At 45.7% G+C, this 27482-nt stretch overlaps 1 protein-coding gene and 1 long non-coding RNA gene across 7 annotated transcripts in view; one reads left to right on the plus strand and one right to left on the minus strand.

The window, feature by feature from the left end:
* brip1 (BRCA1 interacting helicase 1) overlaps nt 1–27482 on the minus strand; it is a 189684-nt gene that overhangs the window by 21723 nt on the left and 140479 nt on the right. For all 5 annotated transcript variants that reach the window (XM_061280150.1, XM_061280153.1, XM_061280149.1 and 2 more), the window contains one exon: nt 16495–16577. In XM_061280150.1, the coding sequence (XP_061136134.1) occupies nt 16495–16577 (83 nt within the window). The remainder of the gene's footprint in view (nt 1–16494; nt 16578–27482) is intronic.
* On the plus strand, nt 933–7907 carry LOC133155124 (uncharacterized). Of its 2 annotated transcripts, none has more exons than XR_009714585.1 (2): nt 933–1345; nt 6098–7907. It is a non-coding gene; the product is annotated as an uncharacterized LOC133155124 (long non-coding RNA). The 2 variants fall into 2 exon arrangements; XR_009714584.1 differs by having other exon boundaries at nt 933–1282.

The raw sequence follows: 27482 nt of genomic DNA on the forward strand, positions 1-27482 counted from the left end.
CTGGTTCCCTTGATTCACTGCGAGCATATGGGCAAGCGACTTGGCTCAGCTTCAACCAAGCTGCCATTATTTGTTTTTGGCTGGGCCAGCCCTGTGGATTGCACTCCACTTGTATATGAAGAGAGCAGCGATGGCTTGCCTCGGTGAATGCGTGTCAGAATCGTTCCGGTACACGCACAGGGCAGGAGGCTGCAACAGCCAAGAGATAAAAAACAAGCACGTGCTAAAGAGTTCCCGCTATCACGTGCTGTGCGAGAACAGGATAACAGCCAGGTGATAAGAATCAGCCTGGCAAATGCTGAAAAGCTCCCGTGACCACGTGCTGTGCGAGACCAGCCTTGTCTCAATTTTTTCATTTTCCATCTTTATTTTTAATTTTTCCATCAACCTTTGCTGCCAACTCCTGACTTTGTGGCCCGGCTGATTGCAGAGCCACTCCAGTACCGCTTTCAGCTCATTCATTCAAGAACACAATCTGTTGGGAAAAATATACTTTTTATCATTGGATTCTATGTATCTACTTATGTGTGCAAGATTTTCCGCAGTATGTGACAGTTTGGCCTCGTGATAATGACTTGGGAGCATATGGCTGGCTAAGGAACTCATGTCTGGAGTCACGAGTCGCACTATACAATAAGCCCCATAGTTAGCTATCCATGAACAGATCATGAGGTTGTCATGGGATGGCTGAAGCAGACAAACGTCTTATTTAAGTAGAAGTCATGAGAACGCCGCAGAGGTATCCATCCCATGCGCACTAAGACTACGTCTTTGTTAAGCTAAAGTCATGAGACAACCATACTGCTTCTGTTCGTAATAGTATCGCTGTTGTGCTGTGGTCATGAGATGTAATTGTGGAACGTCTTTCCTGTCTAAAGAAGCTATGCATTCATGTACAATTGCCCCATTGTTGTTCCTCAATAAAAGGCACGACCAAACTGAAGGAAGGGCGCGGATCTCAGCCACACTTGCTGTGTGTCTGATTTGCGCCCATCTGCGGATGATCGCTTGCCATCGAAGACATATCCTGCCTCTGTGAGATTCTTTTCAGATAAATGTTGTGAACCCAACATTTTGTGGGGGCTTGTCCGGGATTCCTGGAAATCTGCTCGCTGATCCGAGGAGTGTTGAAGACGCCAAATCCGTGCACGGCAGAGGTCACAGGACCCTGAAGGAAAGCCCTGGGGAGCGATGTTCATCCACCAGGCCGGCGAAGTCCAGTTCAGCACCTCTCGGCGGCGACGATTGACAGAATCTTCAAGCGAAATCTTTCAGAGATTCGGTGAGACCTGTTCGTTGGCTGCGTGGTTGGAGTATTCTAGTCCCCGGAAAAAAGGGTACCAGGGTAAGGACGGCGGAGTCCTTGTTGTGAATTCCAAGTGATAGGAATTTGGTCTACAGATGGAACTTGTAGACGTAAATACACCTCGTTGTGTTGAGAAAATTCCACGGTGTGAATGTGTGTGTGAATGGTAGCACGTATGTGCTGCATGTAATATAGTGGGAAGAAATAACGAATTTCTGTGGAAGCACAGGCAAGAATTCCTCACCAGGAAACTGGTCGAAGCAAGAATTACCACAGAAAGTTGTTATCCCACTAAAGAAACATTCCAGCTTTAGAAATCCCTAAGATTTTTAGTCCAACTAAATTCATTAAAATGGGGGGGCCGTCAAAGTGCTGACAATGTATAAGGTAATGAGAAGTATATATGTTAAATAAGTTACCAAACCTGAGGCAAGTGTCATTAAGAGCGATGAGGCCGCAAGTATGTTTGTCAGACAATGAAGCCACAGTGCGCGGGCGCACTGTTAAGCAGAGGAGCCTGAAGCAAAAAGCTCCTTCTGCTCCTATGCAAAACATGCATCTAAATTTAAAAGACCTGAAACCTTCCCCATATAATAGCAAAATATGTCATGGTCAGTCAATTAGAACTCCTGTACAAACAAGAAGCATGACGAGGGCTGTTAAATTTCCCCTAAGTATAAACGATGCTGATGTATGCGAATGATACAGGTGTCAAACCTTATTGAAAGATAAGGCCACTTATATGAAAATAAATAAATAAAAATAGTAAAACCAAAACATCAAATAGAGGAAGACGTTTGCGCAGCGCTGTTTGTTGATGTTGTTTGTGTACTGTGTCTTTATTGTGGGCCCTTGTCTTGTCCTTGTGTTCTCTGTGTGTTATGTGTTAAAATTATGAAATTGGCTAAAATAGTGTGCAACGAAATTTACTAGACTGGGGTCCATTCGATTTGCACCACGACACAAAAAGCAAAATGATTTTGAAACCAGAAAATGCAATTTCTGGAGAAATTGCGTGTGAAGGCGTAAAATATAAATAAATACATAGAGGATGCAACAGAATGATGTTAGAGCAGAATTGAATCAGTTGGAAAAATGTAGAAATTAGAAGTGAAAAAATTTATTTTGTGAAATTTTGCAGAAAATTTAATCAATCAATCTTTTATTGGCCAAGTTTGAGCATGCCATACAAAGGATTAATAATTGAACGTGTGTGTGTGTGTGTGTGTGTGCGTGTGCATGTGTGTGTGTGAGAAAGAGAAATGCAAATTAGCAGGAATGAATAACTGACAAGATACAGGTTGAATGGTTTACGTTGTTGGAAACTGCTATGGGAAAAGTAGTAGAACAACTTTGAAAAAAGAGTGATCTTGAGCAAATTTAATGCTAAGAAAAGAAAATAGGGTTTAATTCACAGTGGTTGACTGATTATCATGAATTGAATGGCTGGTTTTACGCTGTCATCTAAAAGTCAAGTTTTGGTCTACATTGATGATAATTGCTTTTGAAACAAAGGAAGCGTGGGGATGAGATTCCTTTCTCCTCATGCAGCATTTAGGCCAGAGAGGAAATGAAGTCAAGTAACAGAAGTTACGATGGGTAAAACCAGAAGTAAACTATCTTGGTTTACTCTCAGGGAAAGGGAGAGCAGTGCAATGAGGCAGGAAACAGGCTATATTAGACACACCACGACCTATCACAAAGAACAGCTTATGTCTTCCTTTCTGTAATTGCTGCAGAGCTTGGGCTCCACATTATGCTGAAATTGCTAAGCCACTGACCGGAGTGGCTCATGGACAGGGGGGGGATGAGTTGTTAGTTACCTTCGGTTTAGATTCTTTAGTGATTTTTTTTTTTAAAAGCATGTCCTGTTTGTGTGAAACATGATCCACACGGGAACCTAAAAGAAACTCTATGTGAAAATCACCCCCACTTCAGAAGGGTTAACACCTGTTGAAAACAAAGTGGAAAATGTGTTCAAGTTATATGTGCTGCTGCAATGGCAGTAGAATCGTCAGATGTTAACTTGTTCCATCCCACAGACCTGTTTGTACAACATGCTGTTGATGTGTTGTTACTTCAAAGTAAAATGAACATGCTGTCTCCAGCTAGACATTTGTCTTATACAGCTCTGTTATTGTCACAAATCATTGCACTGACCAGAGCATGTACTCTCGCAGATGGACAAGACCTACCGTTTCTTTCCGTGTATAGTGCGCAAAATTTAACTAATTTATTGTCCTAAAATCTGGGGTGCGCATTATACATGGGTACAAAAAAATTTGAATTTTTTTTTTTTTTTAAGTCCCAATGATCGTCACACACGCAGGGAGGCAATGGGTCCCATTTTTATAGTCTTTGGTATGGTCTTAACTAGGCTGGATGTAATTTTTTTTGTTGGCGTTGATTTCTCCGACTGCCCGTAAACGCACCACCGCGCTCCGTGCGCGCACGGGACAGCAAACGAGCAGGTGATCGAGCAAGCGTCTGATACGGGAGCATTGCGATCGCATGGAGCGTGTTTGAAGTGAACAGCAGAGAAGAAAGGAACAAGGCAAAGTGTTGTGAAATAAAATGCACAGAACAGATGCGCAAGACACGTCAGCTATATAAAGAGCGAGAGTTGTTTTCTTCCTATTAGTTTCAATTCACAGTTTAATTAGCAGTTTCAATCAGCAAATAACAAAATGCGTATTACAGGTAATATTTTATTTCACAACACTTTGCCTTGTTCCTTTGGTCTCTGTTGTTCATCCTAAAACACAAAGGCGCTCTTTAAGCAATGCGACAGTGAGCGCCCGGCGCGCTGCGGTTGCGCGACCGCACCAAATTAAGCTCCCTGCGCAGTGCGCACTGAGGTCCACTTAAATTTTAGAAAGTACATCAGGACCTTCTAAATTTCAGCGGCGGCTCTGTCACAATAATCGACCAGCGCGGTGCAGTTGGGCGGTCGGCGGCGCGCTACGGTTGAGCGTTCTCTCTCGCGCTCTCTCTCTCGCTCTCTATCGCTCTCGCACACACGCGCACACACGCACACGCGCACACACGCAAACCGGATATCATACGGAGGCCGCCATTACAGATGCGCAGAACGGATGCACAAGACACGTCAGCTATATAAAGAGCGAGAGTTCAGTTCTCTACCTAAATCCGTATTACAGGTAATATTTTATTTCACAACACTTTGCCTTGTTCCTTTCGTCTCTGCTGTTCACTTCAAACACGCTCCATGCGACCGCAATGCTCTCGTATCAGACGCTTGCTCGATCACCTGCTCGTTTGCTGTCCCGTGCGCGCACGGAGCGCGGTGGTGCGTTTACGGGCAGTCGGAGAAATCAACGCCAACAAAAAAAATTACATCCAGCCTAGTTAAGACCATACCAAAGACTATAAAAATGGGACCCAATGCCTCCCTGCGTGTGTGACGATCATTAGGACTTAAAAAAAAAAAAGAAATCATAAAAATTGGGTGCGTATTATACATGGGTACAGGCTTTTTTCAGCATGCCATTTTTAGGGTGCGTATTATACATGGGGGCGCACTATACACGGAAAAAAACGGTAATTGTATACACAGACAGCCAGTATGCATTTTCAACAGTTTTTTACGTTGCAAAACAATGGGAAAGGCGTGGAATGATAACTTCAACAGGAAAGCAAATAACACATGCACAACTTCAAATCCAGCTCCTCCAGGCAGTAATGTTGCCCACAAAGCTTCCAATTTGCAAATGTGAGGCACAGACACGAAGGAAAGACTTGGTATCACTAGGCAATGCCTTAGCAGACAAAATAGCAAAGGAAGCTGGTATAGGCAAATACGGAACCTCAGACCTATTTCTGAGATTGCCGTCAGAAAAGGAAGAACTAATAAATACACAGATCTATCATGATATGCCACATTTAGCCCCTAAACAAGAACAGAAAATGTGGATTGCTAAAGGTGCACATCTGACAAAGACTTATACGTTGTAAATAATAAGCTTGTTCTCCCTAAACCCCTTTTTAGAGCAGCTGCATGTTCGACACAAAGAAGTACTCGTGTCGAGAGGGGGGATGCAGGAGCTAATATCACAACACTTTACAACGTATGGTTTCAATTTGTACTCAAAACATTTTGTAGAGCGTGTGAAGTATGTATAAAAATAATCCACAAGGGAATGTAAGACCAAAAAGAGGAAAATTCCCAGAACCAACATATCCGTTCCAAATATTGCATATGGACTTCAGAGAACTAAACAGGTGTGGACTGTACAGAATATTGTTTAGTCCTAATCGATGGCTTTTCAAGGTGGACAGAAATAATCCCAGCAAAGAACGCAGATGCTATAACAGTAGCAAAGGCTATCTGCAAGACCATCATTCCCAGTTATGGCATCCCAGAGACCATTTACAGTGACAACGGACCACATTTTGTCAATTCAGTCATTAACAAAATGGCTGAACATTTGCAGATTACTTCATTGTTCCTTTCATCCATCGAGTACTGGCCTTGTTGAACGGACAAATGGAACAATCTAAAATAGATGAACCAAATGCATGGCAGAAACGGGAAGACCATGGCCCAAATGTCGAGATTTGGTAGAACTCTATATGAGGAGTATGCACTGTAGCAAGGGTTTAACCCCTTATGAGATCATTCATGGCACAGTATACAGGCTCCCTCTGTTCTCACACGATCAAGACACAGCCACAGAAGAGCTAATTCTAGCTGACTACATGATCAAAACCATGCAAACGGAAAACGTGTCAAATGCAAATTTACTGCCCTCCACTCCTTTATCTCCACAGGATGACTCAGCAAAACCAGGTGACTGGGTCTTCATCAAAGTAATCAAGCGAAAGACGTGGTCTTCACCCCGGTGGGAGGGACCATTCCAAGTCCTACTCGCCACACCCACAGCTGTGCAGTAAGACCCAGCTGGATACATCTCAGCCACTGTAAGCTGCAGAGAGTGCTTGGCTCCTAGGCCCCGGTCAGGGCGAAGTTTCCGGGTACAAAGGGGTTGTCAATTATAGTTTGGCATCAGTCCCAAACCGGTGAAGAATTAAGAACCCTGAGCATTTAGCTCCCTAGGGGTTCAGGTGGCTCTGTGGAACTGAACGGAAAATGGCACTCAGAGGAGTGCTTGTCTGTGCTGTGGCTGTAGCATGCTTGCCAATGACATGGAGTGTCCAGGGTCCCCAAGGGGAAAGTGGAACTTCCGCTCGAATAAAGAGAATGACGACCGACCTGTCGACAAAGTATATAAAGATAAACCCAGATGTACCCCATGCAGACAACATGTGGTACCAGTATGTATCCATGTTGGCCGAAACATACAATCAAACTGAATGTTATGTATGTTCCATAATGCCACGATGAAGTCAACAACCCGTCCTACATGCCCGACCCATGCCAGAGAAAAATGGATGGTGTTTCGCAATACTAAGGGCTTTTGGGTTTAATCCCATCAAAGGACTCAGACGGTCGGGTATTAATGAGGCACAACTAGCCGCCCAACCCTGTTACAACATCTTAAGGCCATTCACAATAGTGTCAAGAAGTTCTGCCGTCACACCCGCACCAGCGACTCTCGAAGTGAGTGAAACCATCTCACATCCCCTGTGCTTCCGACGAAGACGTGTTGATGGAATAAAGGTGGGAGATACAAAACGCTGCATCACCACCGCACTTCTAGAACATTCCAGCGAGACCTCGATGAATACCACAGTAGCAATCAGACAAATCCTAGCAGGATGCGAAAATCCCCACACCATTATCGAAGGGGGATGGTGGCTTTGTGGTCGCCGAGGCTACGCAGTCCTTCCAGGACAATGGGGTGGGACATGTGCCCCCGTATATGTGTCAGATCACACTGTGTTCCTCAGTCTGACACATTTTCAGGAACATCATCAGCAAAAGACACGTGCAGCTGTTGCTCCCACCTTCCGTCCCTACGACAGCGTCTGGGGCTCAGACGTACCAGATGAATACAAGCTTTGAAGCACAGGACAAAAGGTGGCACTCACACTCTTCCCACAGGCGGGTCTGGCTAAGACTATTCTCCGAATGGAAACTATGGACTACAGGTTGAAGACCTTTGCCAATTTTACTCTAGAGGCCCTTACAGGTAAAGCGAAATGTACTTTCAGCAGTTTGCAAACACATTTGATTAAGGCTGCGTTGGACACATATAATCATATCAATATAATTTCTAGTAGTAGTGTGGTCGCTTAATAAGTGGAAAGGAATGTGCAGACTACATGAATTTGTTTTCTTCAAAGTATTGTGGAACAGGATGTCCAGAAAGGGAGGATATCTCAAGGCCGATGGGGAACGCGAAAAACAACTCGTCTTTGTGGTCCAGACACCTGTGCTGAGCAGGGGAAAACCCAAACGAGGAGGAGATGACCATCAACCATTGACCAATCACCACACAATATTTTGCATGCTTGAATATTCATATTGTGTTTCTTTAAAACTGGGCAACCCGGAAGAATGTGTTGTCTCTGATGGTCACGAAAGCACATGAGTATTTTTTGGTGTTAAGGACCCGGGACCCAGGCGCCTGTATTAGCTTGCTTTGTCAGGATTAAACAATTGGCAAATTCGGCTTAATTGATCTACTGGTCTTCTCTTTGACAGAACGAACTCGCAAAATTGTTAGGTGCGACAATGTGTGGATTTGGACATAATTCCTGAGTGGAGTGTTGATCGCAATTTGGAGTCAGATCAATAACTAAATTCCGTATCCTAACAATTTCTTGGCGACCCCGACGTGATGTCAAGAGAAGGGTTATTGACAACTCGTGGTCTGTGTCCAAGTCATCGGACAGTTAGTCTGGGACAGCTGTCTCCCGGTCGGCGTACTGTTTGGGAATAAGAAATAAGCGCACAACGTTGAGCTGGTACGACGTCTCCTAAACCCTGAGCTCATCAATGATAAGGTAAGCAGGATACCTGTTACTATATGTCGAAATTCTGCAATTTGAAAGAGGAAATTTAAGAGGAGACTGTCGTTCAGATCAAACAAGGTGTGCAAGAAGTTAAGTTACATATACGATGAATATGTTTGGAATTTACGTGTGTATTAAGTTACATATACGGTGAATACGTTTGAAACTTACGTGTGTAACGTGTACGGTAAAGTCAGGGACTTGCGCGTACTAAGGATAGGTCAGGGACCTAGTGCTTCGTCGTGGCGGACAAGGGTGCAGTGACGATCGCATTCAAATAGCTGGGGTGCTTGTGAGATCCCCAAGGAGAAGTGAGGCCTCCTCAAAAAGTATCCGGTGGTAACAGTTCCTCCCGTGAGAGACCAGACCGCTAAAATATCCAAAATGTGCAACCAAATTGTGGGGAGTGTGTGTGTGATGAGAAGAATGAATGGAGTGAGATTGAGAGAAATGTATGCTGATGTGGAAGCGCAAATCGTGAGCTACATGAGAGATGGATTCAAATCCCTTTGTCTGTGTGTTCTGTGTATGTGCGTAATCTCTGTAAAAGTTTGTGTCAGTCTGTCATCGTTCGTCTGAGCTCTGTGCGAGCACTTTGTGTATTGGCGTGCGTGCGGATGTGTGTGTGTGTGAATGTGCGGTTGTGTGCGCGCTCAGTGTGCGTTTATGTGCACACCCTGCGTGGGTGCGGGCGTGTGAGGAGGAAGACGGGATGGATCAGAGAATGTTGAAGAAAGGAGGGGGCCCGTTCGGCTCCAAGGCGTGGAATGGCGCCATACCGGCGAGGGTGGGGACCAGCGGGACGCGCGGGCCTGGCCAGATTGTGACGTCAACATTGATACGCTGACCTCCCCCCCCCTCCCTCGTCCAGGGGCGCTGTGCCGAGGAGTCCGCAAAGGCGGGGGTGGGTCCCCCGGGAGAGGTCAATGTTGAGGAGAAGTGAGAGAAGAGAGGGGGGCTAACTTGTAAATAGTGAGGAGATAATTGCTCAATTGATGGGGGTTAATAATTATCCAAATTCTAGTCACATGTTTTGAGCGACCACAGCAACAACTTTGTATTTGCAGGCCATTAATTTAGTAGGTGATGACAGTGTCGAGATAAGTAGACTGGTTTATCAAAAAATGTGAGAGTGAAGGAGGTTTGATTTGTAATCTGGCATTTAGGTGCCACTTTTAAGAGTTGGTGCAGGAGCATAGATTCTTTTTGGTTGTTTGTAAAGATATATTTAACAGTTTATTTCAGTGCAGTAAGAATAAAGCAATTTTGAAAGACTTAAAATTAAAAGCAAAATTACATTTTAATTCTGACATATGCCAGCTAACATGAGGATGGCAAATAAATAAATGAATAAATACTAGCTCAAATGTGGCATGTGTTTTAAATTGGGCGATAAGACATTCACTTTTGAGCACTATCATTTAGCGCTGCTGACAACAATAACTTATGAGATGGTAAATCAAGGAGGAGTGTCATAGTTGGAACACAGGCGCTGTATGACCTATAGATTGAACAATAACATTCACGGCATATGTTGGTAGATTGTTAAATTATATTACAGTTTATTACAAAGGATTTTGGAACTTTATTTCATGATGAACACTGGAACGAGGATTTTAGCCGTGTTAATGGGTAGGGTGGATGGATTGCTCAGAAGAAAAAAAACGGCATTTGATAAGGGCGGCTTGATATTAAGATGATGAGTGTGCGCAACTGATGGGATACAAAAATGTTAATAGGAAGATTTGGGGTGTAAGGAACAAATACTACACAGGAAGACTGATAACACGAAGATAGTTTTGTTAAATTTGTGTCCCAGTGTGTTCTTCCTTAGCACGTGGCATGATTCCTGAACTGAGTCCTCTTACTCCACTGGCTGTCTCAAAATCAACAGAGGTCATGAGACACCTTTGACCTTTGGGAGATCAACAGGAGCTGTTGTCATGCTTGAAGGGGGCAAGCACAGCTCTTCACAGGACAAGAACTATACAGTTGGTGGAATACAAACAGTTGCAGATCAAAAAGAAAATGGACTGAAAGAACAAAGACAAGATGGACGCATTTGAGAGTGGCGGACGATCCAGCCCTGAATCATCATCATGAGAATCTAAGAGGAGAGGCTGCTAAAGACTTGCATGAGTCACATGAAGTCAAACAGGACACGTTGCTAAAGACTGCTGAAGCATTACAAAGTTGGTGGAGTGTGGGACAAAAGGGATGGAAGTGTGTTTGGGTGCTGGGGCAGACATATCTGAAGAGTTTTGATAAAAGAGGGAATAATAAGGCTGCTTATTGAAACAGGGATAACAACAAAATACATAGATATGGACAGTGAAGATGCACTAATAATAACAAATCATACGACAGCGTGATCAGAAACTTTGAAAAGTGGATATTGATCGATAGAAATTAAATTTATCAAAATGACAAAATTTAATTACACATCAACTGCGATTGATTTATAGGATGCATATTTGAGCTTGAAGGGGTGAGGGGCCATAAGAAAGTTGGAATTTTGGATAGTCAGCAAAATAGTAATACAGGGCACTACTTAATTAAAATGGATACAGTAGGGCTTTAAATAACAAATACAGTGACATGACCCTTGCGACAATTGATTTAAATGACACTTTATGATAGGCACTTAGGGTTAGGGTTAAAAATCCATCCATCCATTACTGGTGCGGCTTGTCCTTACGAGGGTCGCGGAGGATTAAAAATAATAACTAGAATTTGTCATTTCTGGAGAAATTGTGTGTGAAGGCGAAGAGGCTGAATAAAAATTGGGGAATGCTACAAGATTATGTTTAAATTTGGAACGTGTTGAATTGGTCAGAAAATGGATGAAAATATCAAAAGAATTTTGTAAAATCGGGCGTGAATTTTAAAGTGGGATATTTTGGAATAGGTAGGCATAAGATGAACAGTTAAAAAGTTGAAATAGGTTGGTTCAGTGAAAAAATAATAATTAGAAATTAGAAGGGAAAAAGCAAATTTTGCAAAATTGTACCGCAATGTTGAAAGTGAAAATGTGAAATTTTAATCTAGAAAGTGAATCAGATGAATTCGTAGAAGTACTTAAGCTGAAAAATGAATAAATAAATAAAAAAGAGGCAGAAGAATGCAGAAGAAGTTGAATAATGATAAAGTCAAGGCAAGTCAAGTTTATTTATATAGCCCACAAGCAAGTCTCAAAGGGCTTCAAATGTACAAAAATTGACAATTTAAAGTACAGGAACAATAAGTGTGAGGGCCACAATGATGATCATGACAGCAAAAATATTCCTAATTGGTTTTGATAGGTAGAAAGGGGGAGCGTGGAAGGTTTTCAAAATTTGTGATATAGCGTGACTCCATTATCAAAAGTAAGCATTTCTTTTTAATTTTAAGAATTGGCATCAACAAAAATGAGAACGATAATCTTCAAGGTGATAGCGTAAGTGGCAGGAGGAAGCTGTGTATATTGTTTTTAAACATTATTTTTGGTATCATTATTGTTTTTTAGGAGGGTCAGTTATGGTTGTGAGAAGACGACTGAGGGAACAAGGTAACAGTAAAAGGGAGTGCTCTATAAATTGTTGTTTTTTGCCAGAGGTAGTTATTGGAGGGATGAATTTAAACTGAAAGCAAAATAGAACTGTTTAGTGTAGGGGTGTCCAAACATTTTGCAAGGAGGGCCATGTTTAGTAACGTGAAGGGGCCCGGGTGCCAATATTTTTTTTCGCTTCTCTTCCGGGAGGGGGGGGGGGAAGGTTGCTAATGGGACGTCGAACGCTGCGCGCTCGCTTCTCTTCCAGGGGGGGGGGGTAATGGTAATCGGACGTCGAACGCTTTTCTTCCGGGGGGGTGCTAATGGGACGTCGAACGCTGCGCGCTCGCTCCTCTTCGGGGGGGCGGTTTCTAATGGGACGTCGACCGCTGCGCTTGATTTCATTTGTGTGGCGGGCTCCATCTAGTGTTGAAACTGAAAAGTGCAACAGAGTTGAGCTCAAGCTTCTTGTGCGGGCCATATTCAATTATGTTTTCAGAATTTGCTGCAGGCCAATAAAAACTGGCCCACGGGCCGCAGTTGGCCCGCGGGCCGTAGTTTGAACACCCCTGGTTTAGTGGAAGAAATTTGGGAATGTGGAAATATTACAGCTCAACACAAAGTGTCAAATAGTCTAAGTGTGAGATGTGAGCAAACTAAATGGGGAGTTAAACCATGTTCCAGCATTATGCATATTGGCAAGCGATAAGAGGACAGGAGACCAGACAATTAGATGTTAATTTTGGATTTAACATAAAGGGAAATTTTAATTGAGGAGAAAATTTTGCGTAGGGACGGTTCCTTTTTACAATTTAATATTGTATATTTTTATCTGTGTGTTGTGGAATGACAGTTTGTTTGTAATGGTGTATGAATGTCAAGTCTGTGCTTGTGGTGTGGTGTTTGTGTATTGTGAATGGTTGACATGATTCAAAGTTGGGGTGATGTGATCACAGCAGAGGATAACATTCCTCTCACCTGAAAAACATAAAGATACTACAGATTTGAAAAAGCACGATTGATCAGGACTAATTTTGGACTAACTATGGGTTTAGGATTACTCAGGGGCACCATCGACAACAAAACAGTGCGATGGAGAAGGCCCATTTCAGTAATATAGTCAGACAAGACAGAACTAGTATCGAACATCAAGACTTTAGACGATTTGACGTGTGACGACTTTGAGCTCACCCAACGGGGTGACGGACTAGGTGGACAGTGACCAAATGTTTGACGCTTGAGGTTGCTTGCGACAAGTGCACGCTCTACTTTGCTTTTCTGTGTGACTTGATTTGTTTTTGCAGCAACAGCCACCAGCCAAGGAGCGGATTGCGTGCTGCTTGCGTAACTTGTTTTCGTTCTTGCAGGTTGTCGATTGCGTTTGTGGAAAGCTTGTATTGAATTTACAAGAATATGTTAACCCTTGCCCTTTTGGTTTTCATGATGTACTTGATGACATGGTTTTCAGGACATGATCCGCGGGCGCCAGGATTCATTTTATGACAGTTTTTATTTTGTTATTTGATGTCTGTGTTTGTGTGTACAAATGTCCGCTGCCAGCAGGGCTATAAGCTCACTGACAGGAGTGCGATGATTTTGTTTGTGTTGCCGAGTGTGTGGTGGACAGTCAAGTTTTAAGGACTTGGAGTGACGGTCCCGGGGCCCAGATGGGAGCTAGAGGTTCCGCGGGCCTGACTACAATGAGTGTGGTGATGAGAGGGGACGCTTTGCAGGTTCCTTTTGATACGTAATGACACATTGGATGAATGTGTCAAAAGGGGGAGTGGTAAAATAGAAATGGGTGAGTAGTAAAAAAGAAATGGGTGAGTAGGTTGTAAAATAGAAATGGGTGAGTAGGTTTCAATTTGTAATTGTGATATACGTTTTTTTTTCCAAATTCACTTGTTTTTAAGCTTTAACAGGACATGCCAGAATTCATCTAGCAGTGATGGACAGAGCAGAGGAAGACCAGTGACATCTGGTTGTGGTGTGCTGACAAAAAATTATATGATCGCTTGCCGAAGGATGCATCAGGTATCTGTGCCCTCGTGTCTTTGATAATGCCTATGGTGGTTGTCCCCATTAAAATGCAGAATCTCAATTGGAACATGGAGTTCCCACTGGCGGGGCTCCTGAAGCGAGCCAAAAGAGATGTTTTGCCCCCATGGTTGAGCGACAACGATCCAACATATATTGACGCCATAGGAGTGCCCCGGGGTGTACCAGATGAGTATGAACTCGTTAATCAAGTGTCCTCGGGGTTCGAAAGCATTTTCCTATGGATCACCCCCAATAAAAATGTATCATTTGCAGCGGTCCATGAACAATTGGCTGCGACGTCATTGATGTCGTTCCAAAATAGAATTGCGTTGGACATGCTATTGGCTAAGGAACATGGTGTGTGCGGAATGTTTGGTGATGCATGTTGTACTTTCATCCCCAACAACATGCCACCAGGGGGCCGACTGACCCAGGCGTTGGAAGGAGTAAGGACACTGAATAAAAAGATGAAAGATCACTCAGGTGTACGCACCGATATTTGTTCTGATTGGATGAAAACGTTCGGAAGCTGGAAAGGCCTCATGTCTGTGCTCGTTGCTGTGGCTTTACTGCAGTGATGATTTTCTGTGGTTAAGTCAAGTCAAGTCAAGTTTATTTGTATAGCCCTAAATCACAAGCAGTCTCAAAGGGCTTCACATAGACAGAAATTGACAATTATTCTCAAAGCATTCCCTGATCTTAAGCTCCCAAAAGGGCAAGGAAAAACTTAAAAACCCCTACTGGGGGAAAATAAGAAACCTTGAGAAGGGACCACAGATGGAAGGATCCCCCTTTCAGGATCACCAGGTTGGAATGGATGCAGGTTGATGTTGTATTCCATGTATTAGGTCACTCACTGTCCGGTTGATCGAGAAAACCGTTGGCCCGTTGTCACCGAATGGCCAATATACCCTGGTGACGCAACATGAGCCGCGGGGGGAAGAAAGGACCGACAGTGTGCTGGTCGCTGCTTGCTAGAGTAACGGGTGATGACCTCATAAATGAGGGCATGAGAGGGAATAAATTGAAATGTACTTTCAGCAGTTTGCAAACACATTTGATTAAGGCTGCGTTAGACACATATCAATATAATTTCTAGTAGTAGTGTGGTCGCTTAATAAGTGGAAAGGAATGTGCAGATTACATGAATTTGTTTTCCTCAAAATATTGTGGAACAGGATGTCCAGAAAGGGAGGATATCTCAAGGCCGATGGGGAACGCGAAAAACAACTCGTCTTTGTGGTCCAGACACCTGTGCTGAGCAGGGGAAAACCCAAACGAGGAGATGACCATCAACCATCGACCAATCACCACACAATATTTTGCATGCTTGAATATTCATATTGTGTTTCTTTAAAACTGGGCAACCCGGAAGAATGTGTTGTCTCTAATGGTCACGAAGGCATATGAGTATTTTTTGGTGTTAAGGACCCGGGACCCAGGCGCCTGTATTAGCTTGCTTTGTCAGGATTAAACAATTGGCAAATTCGGCCTAATTGATCTACTGGTCTTCTCTTTGACAGAACAAACTCGCAAAATTGTTAGGTGCGACAATGTGTGGATTTGGACATAACAATTCTTGAGTGGAGTGTTGATCAAAATTTGGAGTCAGATCAATAACTAAAATCCGTATCCTAACACAGGTTACCAGACGGAGCTGCAAGCTCTGAGACTAATGGCACTACAGTCCCGAATGGTTTTGGACCTCCTGACTGCCGAAAAAGGAGGTGTGTGTGAAATAGTTGGTACCTCCTGTTGTACCTACATCCCAGGAGAAAATGACACCCACATCGAGTATGCTCTACAAGGACTTTGGAACCTCCGTAGGGCTATGTCCCAGGACGAAGTCCATCCCTTTTGGTGGCTGTTTTACGGCAATTGGAGGCAACTTCACTTGAAAGTTGCAGTTCTTTTAGTTGCCATATTTATTTATTTCTCTGTATTTTTACATCATGCATCATACCTTGTATTCGTCACATGCGAGCGCTCCTTCGGCCGTCATGACTACATTTTACCGCGGCACCATTGAGAGCGTCCTCTCCAGCTGTATTGCTGTTTGGGGTGGCGGCCGCACTGACTACAACTTGAAGGCCCTGCAGCGCATAGTGAACACGGCTGGTAAGATTATTGGTGCTTCGCTCCCCTCCTTGAATGACATTTACACCTCCCATCTCACCCGCAAGGCGACCACGATTGTGAGTGATGTGAGTCACCCTTCTCACTCTTTGTTCGAGCTTCTGCCCTCTGGGAAGAGGTACAGAAGCCTGCGCTCCCGCACCACCAGACTCCCAAACAGCTTCATACTCCAGGCTGTCAGGATCCTGAACTCGCTTCCCCGTTCTGCTAAGCGTCCTGTACTTTTACTGTCTGTATGCACACTGGCTCTTATTTGTTGTGTTATCTGTTTATTTATTATTAACTATTACTCTATTACTCTTATTATTTATTGTTTGTGCTTTCTTGTTTTTTATATTGCGTCGTTTACTTGTATGTCTATTGTGTAATATGTCTTGTCACCGTGGGCTAGAGAAAACGTAATTTCGATCTCTTTGTGTGTCTCGGCATGTGAAGACGTTGACAATAAAGCAGACTTTGACTTTGACAATAAATTAGTTAAATTTTGCGCATTATACATGGAAAAAAAACAGTAAGTGAAAATTATTTAAATACACGATCTTACCTTTGATATACTTGTTAGGATTACTCCTATAACGGTCATCCACAAGAATTAGGGCACCCCAGTCATTTCTGTGTCGAATACACCTGAACAACAGGTAAAATTGAACAAGTAGGACATGTATGTTAAACGAGGTGTGTTAGGCTACGTTTGGTCTACAGGTTTACTGCTCATATCAGACTTTGGGGTGAAATCCGATTTTTTGGCAATCCCTCACATTATCTACTGTATTAATTGCAACCTCTGTCTATCTGGTGTGTGAACCAAAATGCATCCCTGTTAGGGTTTGCAGAATATCTTCATCGTATGATTATGTTGGAATGTAACCTGTAATAATTTACCCAGCTTGTCCTGTCTTAACAAAAGTAGTAGACCAAAGTGCTAAGATCTTTTCAACTGATTGACTAGCTGCAGAGGAAGCGATCAAAGTTGCTTTGTTTACACAGTCGTAAAAGGCCCCCTGCAATACTTTGATCAGCAGGGAAGAGGCTTCACCCCATCCTGTGTTCCCACACCTCCACTTTCAACCCCACTCTGTTTCTCTCAATAAATATGCACCTGAAAAGGCCTGGGTCAGACTTCATTCGACCATCGCTGTAAGCACAGCGACGAGTGAACTCTCCACCTGCAGGTGTCTGAAACGACTAACTTGTCTCCAGTGTGGTTCTTGCAAAATAAGTTAAGTGAGCACTACCCTAACGATCCCCAAAGTGACCCGCATGCACACAAGAGACAATATAATATAAAATGTAGTTTACAGAAGTAAATATGGCCAGGCAGTATAGAGCCTAATCATGCTTGGTAGGCCGATTAAACACTCCAAATTGTCCCTAGGTGTGAGTGCAAATGGTTGTTTGTCTCTGTGTGCCCTGCGATTGGATGGACTCCATGTTATTGCTGTGTGTGATGAATGAGTGCTCTACAAGTTAGAAGTACTAAGACTGGAACAGAAGTCCACTGTAAGTTTCATGTTTCAATAGGGAATACATTAAAGTCAAATATTAAGTCAATCCTGAAGTGGAGTCCATGCCTGCCTTCTGTTAATACACTCGAGGGGATCCATGTACAAACCGGATTCGGCTGAAGTTGAGAAATTGTGTAAAATGGAAATAAAACCAAAATACAATGATTTGAAAATCCTTCTCGACCCATATTTAATGGAATACACTACAAAGACAACATATTTAATGTTCAAACTGATAAACTTAATTGTTTATTGCCAAATAATAATTAATTTAGAATTTCGTGGGTGCAACACGTCCAGTAGAAGTTGGGAAAGGTGGCAAAAAATACTGAGAAAGCTGAGAAAAGCTCATCAAACACCTATTTGGAACCTCCCACATGTGATTAGGCTAATTGGGAACAGGTTGGTACCATGATTGGGTATAAAAGGAGCCTCCTTAAACATGCTCAGTCATTCACAAGCAAGGATGGGGCGAGGGTCACCACTTTGCGTGAGAAAATAGTTGAACAGTTTAAGAACATTTCTCAACGCAAAATTCCAAGGAATTTAGGGATTTCAACATCTACGGTCCATAACATCATCAAAAGGTTCAGAGGATCTGGTGAAATCACTGCACGTAAGCGCCACGCCCGAAAACCGGGACTGAATGACCGTGACCTTGGATCCCTCAGACAGCACTGCCCTAAAAAACGACATGAGTGTGTAAAGGATATCACCAAATGGACTCAGGAAAACTTCAGAAAACCACTGTTAATAAATACAGTTCGTCACTACATCAGTAAGTGCGGGTTAAAACTCTACCATGCAAAGCAAAAGCCATTTATGAACAACATCCAGAAACGCCGCCGGGTTCCCTGGGCCCGAGCTCATGTAAAATGGACTGATGCACAAAGGAAAAGTGTTTTGTGGTCTGATGAGTCCATTTTTCAAATTATTTTTGGAAACACTGGACGTCATGTCCTCCGGAGCAAAGAGGAAGCGGCCCATCCGGACTGTTATCAACGCAAAGTTCAAAACCCAGCATCTGTGATGGTATGGGGGTGCATTAGTACCCATGGCATGGGTGACTTACATTTCTGTGAAGGCAACGTAAAGTACATACTGAAAAGTACATACAGATTTTGGAGCAACATACGCTGCCATCCAAGCGACATCATTTTCATGGTCACCGCTGCTTATTTTAGCAAGATAATGCCAAGCCAAATTCTGTGGGCCCCTCTTCTCAGCTTGGTGAACAGGGCGTGCGATTTCATTCGTTTTTGTGAATTAAAACAACCTTGAGCAGAACAAGCTAGTTCTCTTAAAATTCTAGCATAAACAAAGTGCAACATAAGAAACTACCGTAATTTTTGGACTATAAGTCGCTCCGGAGGACAAGTCGCATCAGCCATAAAATGCCCCAAAAAGTGAGAAAAAAAACATATATAAGTCGCTCCGGAGTATAAGTTGCATTTTGGGGGGCAATTTATTCGACAAAATCCAACACCAAGGACAGTCATGAACGAGCAACAACAGGCTAAACGATAAGTAGGCTAATGTGACATAAACACCAACGAAGAGCTGAGAACGGCCCTGACGTAACATTCAGAGTTATTGAAAAAAAACAATTACATAAATAACACGTTTATAAAACCATCTGTGTCACTCTAATTCATTAAATCCATTGATCGTCCTTTGTCAACAATGTGTGCGCGCCGCTGACTGCGCTTGCACTTCAAAATATTCCACAGGCCCATATAACGATATATAAATTAGAAATCAAATAACTATTACATAATCAATAATATTATCAAACCATCTGTGCACTCTAAATCATTAAATCCATCCGTCAAATTCCTCGTCCTTTGTCTACAACGCCGCCCGTGAGCCCTGACGTCAGCCTCGGCGTCATTCCACAGATCTAGTATATAATTATATTGTAGCCTAAACAAAGTGCAAGGAAAGACGTGGGTTTGGTAAACGGCTCTTTATTTAACAAAACAAACTTCCAGGCGTGTGGCGGCGTGGACTTCCAGCCACCGAGGTGGAAGAGAGATCCATAGACTAGGACCGGGCGTGAAAGCCATGACCGAGCCCCATCTACCGTCCCCGGACAGCCACCCGGCCGAGCGTCGGCCCTCGACTTTCATCCACGGAGATGAAAGAGAGCTCCTTAGCGTAGGACCGGGCGTGGGTAAAAGCCATAATAGTTTTTCAAACCTTCTGTGTCACTCCAAATCCTTAAATCCTTCAAACTCTTCGTCCTCCGTGTGACTTAGAAACAAAGCCGCTAATGATGCCGGTAGTACGTGGGGTCCTTCGTCATCTTCGTGATCCCGTGATTAATCTTTGTCCTTTATGTAAACAACCGCCGCGCCACACCGCGTCGCGCTGCTGACGTCACTTGAAATTCAAATAACAGTAATCCCTTGCTACATTGCGCTTTGATTATCGCGGTTTCACTTTTATGGGGGGGGGGAGACATTTTTGAAAAAAAACACATATAAGTCACTCCTTATTATAAATCACCCCCCCACCCAAACTATGAAAAAATGCGATTTATAGTCCGAAAATTACCATCCATCCATCCATCCATCCATCCATCCATCCATCCAACCATCCATCCATCCATCCATCCATCTTCTTCCGCTTATCCGGGGTCGGGTCGCGGGGGCAGCAGCTTCAGGAGGGACTCCCAGACTTCCCTCTCCCCAGCCACTTCATGTAGCTCATCCCGGGGGATCCCAAGGCGTTCCCAGGCTAGCTGAGAGACATAGTCTCTCCAGCGCGTCCTGGGTCGTCCCCGGGGTCTCCTACCGGTGGGACATGCCCGGAACACCTCCCCAGGGAGGCGTCCAGGAGGCATCCTGATGAGATGCCCGAGCCACCTCATCTGGCTCCTCTCAACGTGGAGGAGTAGCGACTCTACTCCGAGTCTCTCTCGGATGACCGAACTTCTCACCCTATCTCTAAGGGAGAGCCCGGACATCCTGTGGAGAAAACTCATTTCGGCCGCTTGTATCCGGGATCTCGTTCTGTCTGTCACCACCCATAGCTCGTGACCATAGGTGAGGGTAGGAGCGTAAATCGACCGGTAAATTGAGAGCTTTGCTTTTTGGCTCAGCTCTCTCTTTACCACGACAGAGTCCGCATTACTGCCGACGCTGCACCGATCCGCCTGTCGATCTCGCGCTCCATCCTCTCCTCACTCGTGAAAAGGACCCCAAGATACTTAAACTCCTCCACTTGGGGCAGGATCTCATCCCCGATCCGGAGAGGGCATTCCACCCTTTTCCGATCGAGGACCATGGACTCGGATTTGGAGGTGCTGACTTTCATCCCGACCGCTTCACACTCTGCTGCGAACCGCTCCAGTGAGAGCTGGAGATCACTGCCTGAAGGGGCCAACAGCACCACGTCGTCTGCAAAAAGCAGAGATGCGATGCTAAGGTCCCCAAACTGGACACCCTCAACGCCTCGGCTGCGCCTAGAAACTCTGTCCATAAAAATTATGAACAGAATCGGTGACAAAGGACAGCCTTGGCGGAGTCCAACCCTCACTGGAAACGAATCCGACCTACTGCCGGAAATGTGGACCAAACTCTGGCATCGGTGATACAGGGACCGAACCGCCCTCAGTTGGCTCGGTACCCTGTACTCCCGTAGCACCCCCCACAGAACCTCCCGAGGGACACGGTCGAACGCCTTCTCCAAGTCCACAAAACACATGTGGACTGGTTGGGCGAACTCCCATGCCCCTCGAGGATCCTGCTGAGGGTGAAGAGCTGGTCCACTGTTCCACAGCCAGGACAAATGCCACACTGTTCCTCCTGAATCCGAGGTTCGACCTCCCGACGGACCCTCCTCTCCAGCACCCCTGAATAGACCTTACTAGGGAGGCTGAGGAGTGTAATTTCCTTTTCGGGCTGTGCCCGGCCGGGCCCCATGGGCGAAGGGCCGGCCACCAGACGCTCGCCTTTGAGCCCTGCCTCCAGGCCTGGCTCCAGAGGGGGGGCCCGGTGACCCGCGTCCGGGCGAGGGAAATCTGTGTCCATATATCTTTTTCATCATAAGGTGCGTTTTGAGCCGTGCTTTGTCTGGCCCCTCACTTAGGACCCGTTTGCCATGGGTGACCCTACCAGGGGCATGAAGCCCCAGACAACATGGCTCCTAAGATCATAGGGGCACGCAAATCCCCTCCACCACGATAACGTGACGACTCACGGAGGGGCGGTCGTTCTCTTTTAAACCCAAATTTACCTCATCAGGATAAGCTGGTTCCTTTTGCATTAAAACTTCAAAACAAACCATTTTGATAAAGTGCTCCATATATCTAATAATAATAATACATTTTACATGTAAAGCGCTTTTCATAAAATAATCTCAAAGTGCTACATAAACAAGACTAGAAATAAAAACACACAAGAAACCAGATTAAAAGCATAAAAGCACAGAGGCAATAAAAGACACCTATGAGGAGCCGGGGAAAGCCTTTCTAAACAGAAACGTTTTGAGCCCCTTTTTAAAAGGGTCCACAGGGTTGACATAGGTGCACAGGGAGGGAGTTCCAGATGTGGGGGGCAGCGGCGCAGAAAGGTCGGTCTCTTATGGTGCGGAGTCGTGTACGGGGCTGATGGAGGTGGTTGGAGCTTTGTGACCGGAGGTCACGGGTGGATGAGTGAGGGGTAAGGAGGTCTTTGAGGTATTGAGGGGCGTTGCTGTAGATGCAGAGGTGGGTAATGAGGGTGATCTTATAATAGATTCTTGATGTTATGGAAAGCCAGTGTAGGTGTTGAAGAATAGGGGTGATATGTTCATGTTCGCGGGTTTTCATCAGAGTTTGGGCGGCACAGTTCTGAATGAATTGGAGTTTCTGGAGGTGTTTGTTGGGGATATCGATGAGCAGGCTGTTACAGTAGTCCAGCCTGGAGAAGATTAGGGCGTGGACGAGCTTTTCTGCATCGGAGAAGGTGAGGAAGGGGCGGAGTTTAGAAATGTTTTTTTGCAGGTTTTGTACAGAAATTTGATGTAGTTGGTAAAGGTAAGTTGTGGGTCGAACTTCACCCCGAGGTTGGTAACAGAGGTGGAGAGGGGGATAGGAGATGGTGGTTATGGGTGATGACCGGTTCTGGTGAGGGGTGCCAATTTGTATGGCTTCAATTTTGGAACTGTTCAGTTGAAGTAAGTTGTAACTCATCCACGCCCTAATCTCCTCCAGGCAGTTGGAAAGGGCCTGTGTGGGTGATGATGAGGGGAGCGTGGATTAGGGTCAGTCCAGAGGTATAACTGGGTGTCATCGGCATAGCAGTGAAAAGAGATGCCATGTCGGCTGATGACCTGACCCAGGGGGAGCATGTACAGAATAAAAAGGAGGGGTCCTAGGACAGATCTTTGAGGGACACCATACGTCACAGGGGCTGTATTTGACTTGGGGGAACCCAGGCTGACGTACTCTGTCCTGTCAGTGAGGTATAAGGGGAACCAGTCCAGTGTGGAGAGATGGAGACCAATGTTGGTGTGGAGACGGTTAAGGAGGATATGGTGGTCGACGTTATCAAAGGCTGCTGAAAGATCAAGGAGGATGAGCAGGGAGGGGGATCCAGAATCGGCGGAGTTGAGGAGGTCATTGGTTACCCTCAGCAGTGCTGTCTCTGTGCTATGGGCAGTGCGGAAATCAGACTGGAAGGTTTCAAAGAGTGACTGGTGTTGAAGGTGTTCCTGTAGCTGTATGGCAACAGGTTTTTCAAGGACTTTGGACAGGAATGGAAGAAGAGAGATGGGCCGGTAGTTGGAGAGACGTTCTGGGTCGACAATGTTTTTTTTCAGGAGAGGCTTGATAACGGCGGTTTTGAGTGATGGCGGGACATGGCCTGAGTTTAGTGAGTGGTTTATTATTTGTGTGATAAAAGGGCTTATGGCAGCCAGGTTAGATTTGATGAGAGTTGTAAGAATAGGGTCCAAGGGGGAGGTGGAGGGTTTCATTTTTTTGATGATACTCTCAATTTCGGACTTAGTGACAGCAGCAAAGGTGCTGAAAGGTGGAGGTTGAGGGCAGGCAGATTGCAGAGATGGTGCTGGGGAGCCTGAGAGCTGAGACCGGATGGAAGTGATCTTGTCTTTGAAAAAGATAAGGAACCTGTTGCATTGTTCTACTGTTGATTCTGAATGTATTTGGTTTTTGGGGTTAAGGAGGTAAAAAGCTGCTTTGAATTTCCAGGTCTGCTATTGATGATGTTTGAGTAGTAGATGGACCGGGCTTCTTTAAGGGCTCCTGCATAGGCCTTCTGATGTTGCTTGTAGGCCAGCTTGTGTACCACCTGGCCAGATGAATTAGCACGCCTTTCAATGGCACGGCCTGCAGTTTTCATCCTGTGCAGTTCATCAGTGAACCAGGGAGCAGTGCGGGAGAAAGACACAGTCCTTGTCTTGAGAGGGGCATGTACATCCAGGAGGCAGCTAAGGGAATGGTTGTAGTGTTCAACCAATTCAGTAGCTGAAGGAAGGTTGACCGAGGCCAGCATTTGGAGGTCAGAGTGCAAAATGGCAGGGTTAATGTTTTTAAGTTTGCGAAAATGAATATCCTGTTGAAGATCATAGATTTGACAGGGACTGAACATTAACAAAAATCAGTATTAATGTGGAATTGATCAGTAGATCTCTGGATGGGACAGAGCAGGCTGGGATCTACACTTCTCCTCCCTCGACAGACAGTATGGACAAGTCTCACGATGTTTCCAGCGCTATTCATTACGGCGGTGTCGGCGCTTTGATGACGTGATGCGACCAAAAGAGCGGAGGACCAGGCGGGCGAGATGGATCCGGCGTCAGGAGGCCGGATGCAAACAAGCCCTCTTCGCAATGCTCCATCCCTAAACTGCGCCAGGGTACCAGGTCCGCCCACCGGAGAAATCAGCGGGAGTGGCACCGGAAAGACGGGCTGGATCCAACGGCCGCACACGAACCGGGCAGGAGGAGAAAATCCGCGGCGCAGCTCAGCCGAGGAGGAGACTCTCAGGTGAGCTTTGAGGCGGACAATCACACCGGCACGTCTTCTTCGTCTTCTGGAGCGCTTTCTCTGGGGGAGAGGGCATGACAGCCGGCGTCGGTGTTCGGAGCCGCAGAGTCCGTTGGAACGTTCGGTCGCGATCCCTCCGGGGAGAGACAGTAGACAGTCGGCGCAGGTGTTCAGGAATGTCCGCCAACACCGGTGTTTGCTGATCGCAAAATGGGCGATCAGGTAGCAGTGAGGATTCAAACCAAGCCTTGAGGTCGAGGAGGGTTTGGCGATCAAATGTCAGCAGAGCAGAAACATATCGGAAGGCAGAAAGCAGCAGGAGCAGGGAAAAATACTTAACAGCAAAGGAGCAAGGCACACAGCTTGCCATCACGGGCGCCATCTTTTTATGGCTTTTTTTTCCTTTTTTATCTAAACAACATTAATAAACATTATCTTTTGTATATGGAACAATTTCGGCAAAGGGTTACAATGGGTCTCATTTACAAACCGGATGCGCAAAATGTGGATAGATATCCATTGATGCCTAGTAACTGATTGTGCTTTTGAATAAATGAGGCAGAAAAACCTTTTTGAACTTTTCTGCTCCCACTACCTTGCATGGCATCCGTTGCTGTTGATTCATACCTAAGGCTTTAGACGGTAGCTGTCTTGTTAAGATTATCATCTTTCTTGCTAAATCCAAAGTGTGTCCATATTTGCATTGTAATCTTATCTATATTCCCTCATTGCCATTATCTATGTTTTGTGCTTGCAGTCTCTGGAGTCAACAGTAGATGATGTGTGGGAGTTGATTAAAAATGACATTCACACTTGAATGAAAAATTATAAATGTATTGGGAATTTTGAGGATACAAAAATGTCAATTTTATCTGTGCAATCGATTGCGATCTGACAAAATTTCTGTGTTGATGAGTGGCCACTGCCCAGCAATGTTGTGCACTTGTCCAGCGTCGTCCGATGTAGCTAAATTGAAGGGCAGGCACATTGATCAAGTAGATGTATTGTTAAAACCCTATTTCAGGCTGTCATAAAGTAAAAACCTATGCAGGTCATATGGGGGAAAAAAATGATTTGAGCTGTATTTGCTTGCATTCTGAACATAGCCTTAGATTTAAAACATGTTTAGGAGGGCTGCCACTTGCGACGATCGGACAGACATTGAGGAGTATACTGACTCTGTTTCCTTCTACATCAGGAAGTGCATTGATGATGTGACTCACTCAAAATCCATCGTCACTCGGGCTAACCGGAAGCCATGGCTGACGGGGGCTGTCTTCAGGCTGCTGAGGGACAGGGACAAAGCCTTTAGAGCGGGGGATGAGGCTGGCTTGAGGACTGCGAGGGCCGACCTGTCCCGGGGCATCAAAGAAGCAAAGAGGGCGTTCTCTTGCAAAATTACCGCCCACTTCAAGGACAGCAGGGACGCACAGAGCCTTTGGCAGGGCATTCAGACCATTACGGACTACAAGCCCGCACCGCAGAGCTGTGAAGGGGACGTCAGTCTGCTCAATGACCTTAACCGCTTCTTTGCTCGCTTCGACGCTCAGAACAGCACTTGCCCGCTGAAAGCCACTCCCCCTTCACACGAGCTGCCCCTGTGCCTCTCCGCCGACAGCGTGAGGAGGGCGCTTGCCGCTATCAAGATCCGTAAGGCGGCGGGCCCTGACAACATCCCGGGTCGTGCGCTGAAGGACTGCGCTGGTGAGCTGACGGATGTCTTCACAGACATCTTTAACACTTCCCTGTAGCGGGCCATCGTCCCGTCATGTTTCAAAGCTGCCACCATTGTACCTGTGCCGAAGAAACCCGCTCCGTCCTGCTTCAATGACTACCGCCCCGTGGCACTTACGCCCATCATCATGAAGTGCTTTGAGCGGCTTGTCTTGGAGCACATCCGATCCGTTCTCCCCCCCCACCATTGACCCCTTCCAGTTTGCGTACCGAGCCAAACGGTCCTCTGAGGATGCCATCTGCTCTGCCCTCCACTCAGCCCTCACCCACCTGGAGAGAAGGGACTCGTATGTGAGATTGCTGTTTGTGGATTTCAGTTCTGCCTTCAACACCATTGTGCCACAACGCCTCATCAGCAAACTTGACACGCTGGGCCTCAGTACCTACCTCTGCAACTGGCTACTGGACTTCCTCTGTCAGAGGCCACAGGTGGTACGTGTTGGCGACAAAATCTCCGCCAGCATCACGCTGAGCACGGGGGCCCCCAAGGCTGCGTGCTCAGTCCGCTACTCTTCACCCTCCTGACGCATGACTGCACTGCAACCTACAGCGACAACCGCATAGTGAAGTTTGCTGACGACACGACTCTGGTGGGTCTCATCACCAAGGGAGACGAGACTCAATACAGGCTGGAGGACCTTCTGACCACGTGGTGCAGGGACAACAACCTCCTGCTGAACGTCGACAAGACCAAGGAGATTGTTGTGGACTTCTGGAAGGGTCACACCCAACACCTGCCGCTGACCACGGTGCTGTGGTGGAGAGAGTGAGCAGCGCCAAGTTCCTGGGGGTGCACATCAGTGAGGATCTCTCCTGGTCCACCAACACCGCATCACTGGCAAAGAAAGCCCAGCGCCGCCTGTACTTCCTGCGGAAACTCAGGCGAGCGAGCGCTCCTCCGGCCGTCATGACTACATTTTACCGCGGCACCATTGAGAGCGACCTCTCCAGCTGTATTGCTGTTTGTGGTGGCGGCTGCACTGACTACAACTTGAAGGCCCTGCAGCGCATAGTGAACACGGCTGATAAGATTATTGGTGCTTTGCTCCCCTCCTTGAAGGACATTTACACCTCCCATCTCACCCGCAAGGCGACCACGATTGTGAGTGATGTGAATCATCCCGCTCACTCTTTGTTTGAGCTTCTGCCCTCTGGGAAGAGGTACAGGACCCTGCGCTCCCGCACCACCAGACTCTCCAACAGCTACATACTCCAGGCTGTTAGGATCCTGAACTCGCCCCCCCCTTTCTGCGTAGCGTCCTGTACTTTGCGCTATGCTTACTGTCTGCTGTACGCACA

Source organism: Syngnathus typhle, linkage group LG6, assembly GCF_033458585.1.
Source record: "Syngnathus typhle isolate RoL2023-S1 ecotype Sweden linkage group LG6, RoL_Styp_1.0, whole genome shotgun sequence".
Taxonomy (NCBI): domain Eukaryota; kingdom Metazoa; phylum Chordata; class Actinopteri; order Syngnathiformes; family Syngnathidae; genus Syngnathus; species Syngnathus typhle.